We start from the raw sequence: 6920 nt of genomic DNA on the forward strand, positions 1-6920 counted from the left end.
GCATTTTTTTGTACTATAAACAAAAGAAGAACAAAAATTTTGAAAAAAAAAATAAATTTTTTTTTATTTTTTTATTTTTTGCTTTTCCATATTTTTTTTTATATATTTCTTCTATCAGTTTAGGCCGATATATATCTTCTACATATTTTTGGTAAAAAAAAAAATTATAAAAATCACAATAAGCGTATATTGATTGGTTTGCACAAAAGTTATCACATCTACAAAATAGGGAATAGATTTATGGCGTTTTTATAATTATTATTTTTTTTTTTACTAGTAATGGCGGTGATCAGCGATTTTTAGTGAAATTGCGCAGACATATCGGACAATTTTGACACTATTTTAGAACCATTGACATTTATACAGTGATCAGTGCTATAAAAATGCACTGATTACTGTATGAATGTCACCGGCACGGAATGGGTTAACACTAGGGGGCAATCAAGGGGTTAAACGTGTTCCCTGGGAGGTGTTTCTTACTGTGGGGGGATGGGACTGACTGGGGAAGGAGAGAGATCGCTGTTCCTAAGCATTAGGAACACAAGATCTGTCTCCTCACCCCTTACAGAACAGAAATATATGTATTTACACACACAAATCCCCGTCCTGGCTCTGTCAGGTGCGATCTTGGCTAGCTGGTGGATATCTCGGGCACGCTCATCGGCTCCTAAGTGATGCGGCGGGTGTGTGCTTGCTTGCTGTACCCCTTAAAGCACCCGCCATACAGCTACATCGATTCACGCAGGGGAGTCATTCTGCCGCCGTATAATGACGGGCAGACGGTCGGCAAGTGGTTAAGGAGAACCAGTTACCCAAAAAAGCATCACATTGTCTCCATGTGACGAAAAAAGTTTAGTAAAACAGAAATGTAAAAGTATTACTATACCGACCAACATTATGAGATGGGAATGAGGGACACCTACCAGTAAATGTATGTAGGCATAGGACACGCCCCCTGCCACACCCCGTTAAAGGAGAAATAACCAAAAAAAAGGTTAATTAAATCCACAAGGGATTTCTTTACCACGACTCTTCCCTTATATTGGCTTTCAACATTTACAAATGTAGCAATTTAGAAATTGGATGAAAGTGGGAAACACTTTTTTGATAGATAAAAAGTGCATTTTATATACATCTATATAGATCAGACCAAAATGAGGGACAGATGAGGAGGAAAGAGGGACAGAGGGACTTTGCTCCAAATCAGGGACAGTTGGGAGCGATGATATTACACATAAATTGCCCCTAAAGTCCCCCCCACCCCAACATTTTTGAGTGCCCCACCCCCCCAATACAGGTATGAATGTAAATGCATGTTTCAGGGACACCTACACACAAGGCCATTGCTTGCACTGCACATTACATATCACCACACACACCGGAGTGAGAGAAGAAATTCTCAGCCCATTACTCACAGTTATCTCTAAACTGATGACCTGTAGGGGCTTGTAAAGTGTCGTCTATGAAAATAAAGCGCACCAAAGATTGTTGTCATTTCAGGGGCGCACACAATTTTAACCACTTGCCGACCGGCTCACGCCGATATACGTCATCAAAGTGCCACGGGTGCGCAAAACGACGTAACCGTACGTCGCTCCGTCACCGGCGGCAAGTGGGTGCGCGCATTTTTATAGCACTGATCGCTGTATAAATGTCAATGGTCCCAAAATGGTGTCAAAAGTGTCCGATGTGTCCGCCGCAATGTCACAGTCATGATAAAAAATCGCAGATTCACCGCCATTACTAATTAAAAAATAAATTACAATCAGGGGCTCTTTACCAAGATTGGTGTGGCGGTGTGCTAGACTGACACACCGCACCACCGATCGCCATGATGCGCACCCCAACGGGCGCACGTGATCGGTCATTCTGGGAGGCCGACATATGATGTCCACCCAGAACGAGAGCCGCGCCGCCCCCAGCTGTCATATGACGGCCGACGGGCAGCAAGCGGTTAAACATGTGTGCAAAAAATGCTAAAACGGTTGTGGAAGAGAAAGGGTTAAAGGGCCCCTGTCATGAGAGAGTCATGGGGGCCGCCATTTCTACCATTACTCTCCTTGTGAGAATGCTAGTTCCCTGGCTGTCATGCTGATGCTTTGCCTTCATTACTGTCTCAGTCTGTGACCCGGAACAAGTATAGAGATAAGGAATTCTGACTCTTTTCTGATTCTTATTCCCCCCATGCTTGTTCCGGGTCGGAGACTTAAAGTGGTAATAAATCCCAAAACAGAAATGACAATTATTGGAGCTTACCAATCCTTAGATGTGGTGGCTGCATTCCTTTTCTGTTTTTACCTTTATTTTCTCCTGGTGATCCTGCCAGTAACACACTTCCTGTCTTAGGGCGGCTCCTCTATCTATGGAGAGGCAGTGGAGACCCCCTTGGACAGCAGCCTTGTCTGGAGAGGGGGGTGTTGGATGGACTAGTAGATTTAGATGGACTTTACATAAGTGACTAACAAATTAAAGGAGAACTCCAGATAACACTTTATAAGCCGTTACACCAACATTTGTGTCTCCTTTTGGGATAAAGGTTTTTCATCAATGACTAAAAGCTGACCATTGTAAGCACCCCTGTCAGTGGTGAATGGTTTGTCCCAACCCTCTAACTGCCACTTTTGCTGGACAGATTGGTCTGTTATAGGAAGTTGGGAAATAACAGCAGAACCAACAGGTAAAAGAACAAAATTCCAGGAGGACTCCGAAAAAACAAAGACTGCTGTGTTCATGTCAGTGACAGACGCCGTCATATCCGTCATTTTATATTTTGTCTTTACTACCACTTTATAAGTTCTTACATTACACACAGCCAGGGAACTAGTATTTTCAGAAGGAGGCCCTCAGACTTCTCCCAGGAGCCACCACTTCCTCCAATCATTGGCTGATCAATGAACCAATCCCACCACCCGTCCACTGTGATGTCACCAGACTGTGGGCGGAGCTCTCACATCTCCCGCCTCCCCCCACATATCTTTATACAACCTCCCCATACATATATCACAGCATGGAGGGGCTCAGTGAAGGTGGTGGTGAAGGTGTGGAGGTGTCGGATCGGGTCACACAGATCATAAAAGGAGATCCGCCCGGCCTCATAATCCAGATATATCCTGACTCTGTTACTGGAGGGATTGGTGGGTAAGAGGATCTCTTTACTGTCATGTATCACACAATACTGATCACCTTCCCTGTCCAATCCCCAGGACTTGATATTATTTCCAATCACTGACTCCCCCCCTCTCCTCTCTATACTGGGGTAACACATCCCGACTCTCCAGCTCTCTGACCCCCCGACATCCACTTCCCAGTAATGTCTCCCTGAGGAGAAACTCCGACTGCTCAACACCTGAGAACAATACTGGAATCTCTCTGGTGTTTCTGGGTGATTCTGCTCTATATCTGACCTGGATACAGTTTTCCTGTCATCTGATATCTGTAGATAATTACCAGCTGTGTTTCCATCCAGTAATATGTCTGCAGCTCCCTGTATATAGAAGTATACATTTACCTCTGTTATTATATCAGATAAACCTGTGTGTAAGACCCCCGGCACATCCAGACCCCCTCCATCATGGAGGAGCTCCTCATGTCTCTCTCTGTCCTCATTATCTCCATCCTCAGTATCACACAAGTCACCTGTGTCTGATTCCTGTAAGACAGTCAGTGGATCCGTCACGTTACACAGCTCCTCAATGTGACGCAACTTCCTGGACAGCTCCTCCTTCTTTATTTCCAGATCCCGGATGGAGATGGAGATCCGCTCTGCCCTCCCGGAGATGTCCCTCAGGGCTCTCTTCTCCAGGTCTTCCAGACGTCTCCTGAGATTAGACATGTGCAATTCATTTAGTTTTTTAAGGAATTTAGAAAAATTTGTCAATTCTGAAATTTCCAATTTTCCAAACTTTTGAATTTCTGAGTTTCTGAAATTTAGAATTTCCAAGTTTCCGAATTTCCGAGTTTTGAATTTCCAAATTTTCCAAAATTTTAAATTTTCGGAAATATGGAATTCAGAAATTGGAAAATTCAAAAAATCAGAAATTCAAAATTTTGCAAATGTGAGATTTCGGAAAATTGAGATTTCGAAATTCGAATTTGGAAATTCAAAATTTTGGAAAATTCAGAAATTGGTATTTTCGGAAAATTCTAAAATTCTAAATTAAGAAATTTGTAAATTTTTTATTTGGAAATTCAAAAATTCTATATTTCATGAATATGAAAATTTGAAAATTTGAAAATGTAAAAAATTGTAAATTTGAAAATGTAAAAATTTGTAAATTTGAAAATGTAAAAATTAGAAAATTCCAAAATAAAAATTAAAATCAGAAAATTCCAAAATTTGTAAATTTGAAAATTCAAAATGTGTAAATGTGAAAATTCAAAAATAAGAATGAAAATCTGAAAATTCAAATAGTTGTAAATTAGAAAATTCCAAAATAAAAATGAAAATAGGAAAAAACAAAAATTTGTAAATGCTAAAATTCCAAAATGTGTAAATTCTAAAATTCCAAAATATGTAAATTTGAAAATTCCAAAATTTGTAAATCTGAAAATTCAAGAATAAGAATAAAAATCTGAAAATTCAAAAATGTGTAAATTTTAAGATTCCAAAAAAAATTAATTAGAAAATTCAAAAATTTGTACATTTGAAAATTCAAGAATAAGAATAAAAATCTGAAAATTCAAAAATGTGTAAATTTGAAAGTTCAAAAATAAGAATGAAAATCTGAAAATTCTAAAGAATAAAAATCTGAAAGTTTGAAAACCCGTAAATCTGAAATAAAAATTAAACAATAATAAATATTAAATTATAGTTATTGGAATTTTCTTTCAAATTTGGCTGTTAGTGAATGTAATGAATATGAATGTATCCAAAGTTACAAATTATCTGAAATAACAAATCTAAACAAAAGGAAAGTAATGATCTAATAATAATAAATAACAATAATAATAACAAAACCTTAATATTATTAATTATGAATTTGTTCCATTCCATTTGTTTAGATTCATTATTTTGGATAATTCATAACTTCAGATACATTTGTATTTGTTACATTCACTAACAGCAAAATTTGAAAGGAAATTCCAATACCTATAATTTAATACTTAGTTAATAAATCAAATTTTACAGATTTTCTTGCTTTTTTTTCATATTTTCGCATTTTTAGATTTTCAAATGTTTAAAATATGAAAATTTGTAAATTAGAAAATTCTAAATTCTAAATTGGAAAATTCGGTATTTGGAAAATTTGGAATTTGGAAAATTTGGAAATTAGAAAATTTCAATATTTGGAAATTTGAAATTCAAAATTCAGAAAGCTGGAAATTCATAAATTTGAATATCAGAATTTTCAGATTTCTGATTTTCCGAATTTTCAAATTTCCAAATTTCCAAAAAAGCAAAAAATAGAATGGAAGGAAAACAAATGAATTTTATGTCAGTGCACATGTCTACCTGAGATCTCTAAACAGGGCAGTGACTCTCTCGGTGTCACCGGCTGCTTCTTCTTCTACTTTCCTCCGGTGTTCCTGCAGACTCTGGACTCTTTCCTCCGTCTCCTCTCTCTTTGTCAGAAGTTCCTGCAGAACATTCCTCAGTGTCTTCTTCTTCTTCTCAGAAGCCTCATCCAGTGTCTCCACCTGGTGTCCCCGATGTTCTCCAGCCAAACTGCAGGACACGCAGATACAGGCGTTATCTTTGGTGCAAAAGTACTTCAAAACCTCCTTATGGACGGAGCATTTCCTGCTCTCCATGGACAAGGTGGGGTCACATAAGACGTGTTCTGGGGACTTTTTGTGGACTCTCAGGTGTTTATCACACAGAGAAACCTCACAGTGCAGACAGGATCTAACAGCAGGTACAGGAGAGTCCACACAGTAAGTACAGAAGACCCCGGACTCCTCTTGATCTTGATGAGCAGACAGGAAAGTCTCTGCTATGTTACGTAGTTTCATGTTCTTCTGCAGTGCAGGCCGATCCGGAAACTTCTCTCTACATTCAGGACAGGAATATCCTCCAGACCCCTCCTGTGTATCCAGCACACCATCAATACAGACCCGGCAGAAGTTGTGACCACATCTCAGGGTTACAGGATCCGTATAAATGTTCAGACAGACGGAACATTCCAACTCAGCTCTCAGATCACCAGACGCCATCGCTGACAGCAGAAGAGAAACTAAACTGAAAGTCTCTGACACCGGAGAGGAATGTGGATGGGGGAGGGGTGACGCTCTCCTACACAGGGTGAGGCTGAGCTCAGCTTTCTGTTGACTTAGAAACCTTTCTATGTCAGATTAGGACACGCCCCATGACTGTGTACATTTACACTTATAAACATCTATTTAACCCCTTGAGGGCCACCATGACATACTTTTCTTCCAGAATTTGTACCCACAGACCACATCGGGGTGCAGCACCTAGGGGTGGGGCACATTTTTCTGGCAGCAAGCCTGTTATACACCCAGAGCTGAAGAGAAGACCGTGGAGTCTAATCAAGTCTTCATCCTCCTCCTCCTCTGTCTTCCAGGATCAGAATAGATTGAAGTCATCAGTAGCTGCTAAAGCTCCCTGTTCTTCCTCCTCATCCACAGATACTCCTGTCATTGCCCCACCAATTGGCATGGAGAAGTCATCTGAGATATTTCAGCACAGTGTCAGTCACTTGCTCCATGAGGATGCACAGCAATTAATGAACGGTGAGGTTGGGGGGAGAGCAATGGGAGCATAGAGGGGGGTGATATAAGGCAGGATTAACCGATTGGCACCAATGTTCCTGCAGCTGAGACCTACTGCCACATTGGAAAACATAAAAGGAGTGCCTCTCATGTCAGCTCCTTGTGACCAATTCCATCTGCACATGCCGTGTTTACTGAAATGTGAGTGACCCTGAGTCCCGTCCAGCATTCATCCTCACCACCACAAT

At 40.0% G+C, this 6920-nt stretch overlaps 1 protein-coding gene across 1 annotated transcript; it reads right to left on the reverse strand.

Moving 5' to 3' along the window:
• Positions 1-1110: 1110 nt before the first annotated feature.
• Positions 1111-6211, reverse strand: LOC143961871 (E3 ubiquitin-protein ligase TRIM11-like). Its single transcript, XM_077471207.1, has 2 exons — positions 5453-6211; positions 1111-3818 (listed from the first exon to the last, which is right to left on the reverse strand). The coding sequence occupies exons 1-2, from the start codon at positions 6151-6153 to the stop codon at positions 2948-2950; spliced, it is 1572 nt and encodes a 523-aa protein (XP_077327333.1). The 5' UTR covers positions 6154-6211; the 3' UTR covers positions 1111-2947.
• Positions 6212-6920: the final 709 nt, after the last annotated feature.

This window comes from Lithobates pipiens, unplaced genomic scaffold, assembly GCF_037356315.1.
Source record: "Lithobates pipiens isolate NorthernLeopardFrog02 unplaced genomic scaffold, aLitPip1_a1.2 Scaffold_8, whole genome shotgun sequence".
Lineage (NCBI taxonomy): Eukaryota > Metazoa > Chordata > Amphibia > Anura > Ranidae > Lithobates > Lithobates pipiens.

Bases quoted from the DNA above. Each gene is read 5' to 3' on its own strand.
- LOC143961871 (XM_077471207.1), bottom strand. From the start codon at position 6,153: ATGGCGTCTGGTGATCTGAGAGCTGAGTTGGAATGTTCCGTCTGTCTG. The intron at 3,819-5,452 runs GTAGACATGTGC...GTCTAATCTCAG, and splicing joins GCCCTGTTTAGAGATCTCAG to GAGACGTCTGGAAGACCTGG.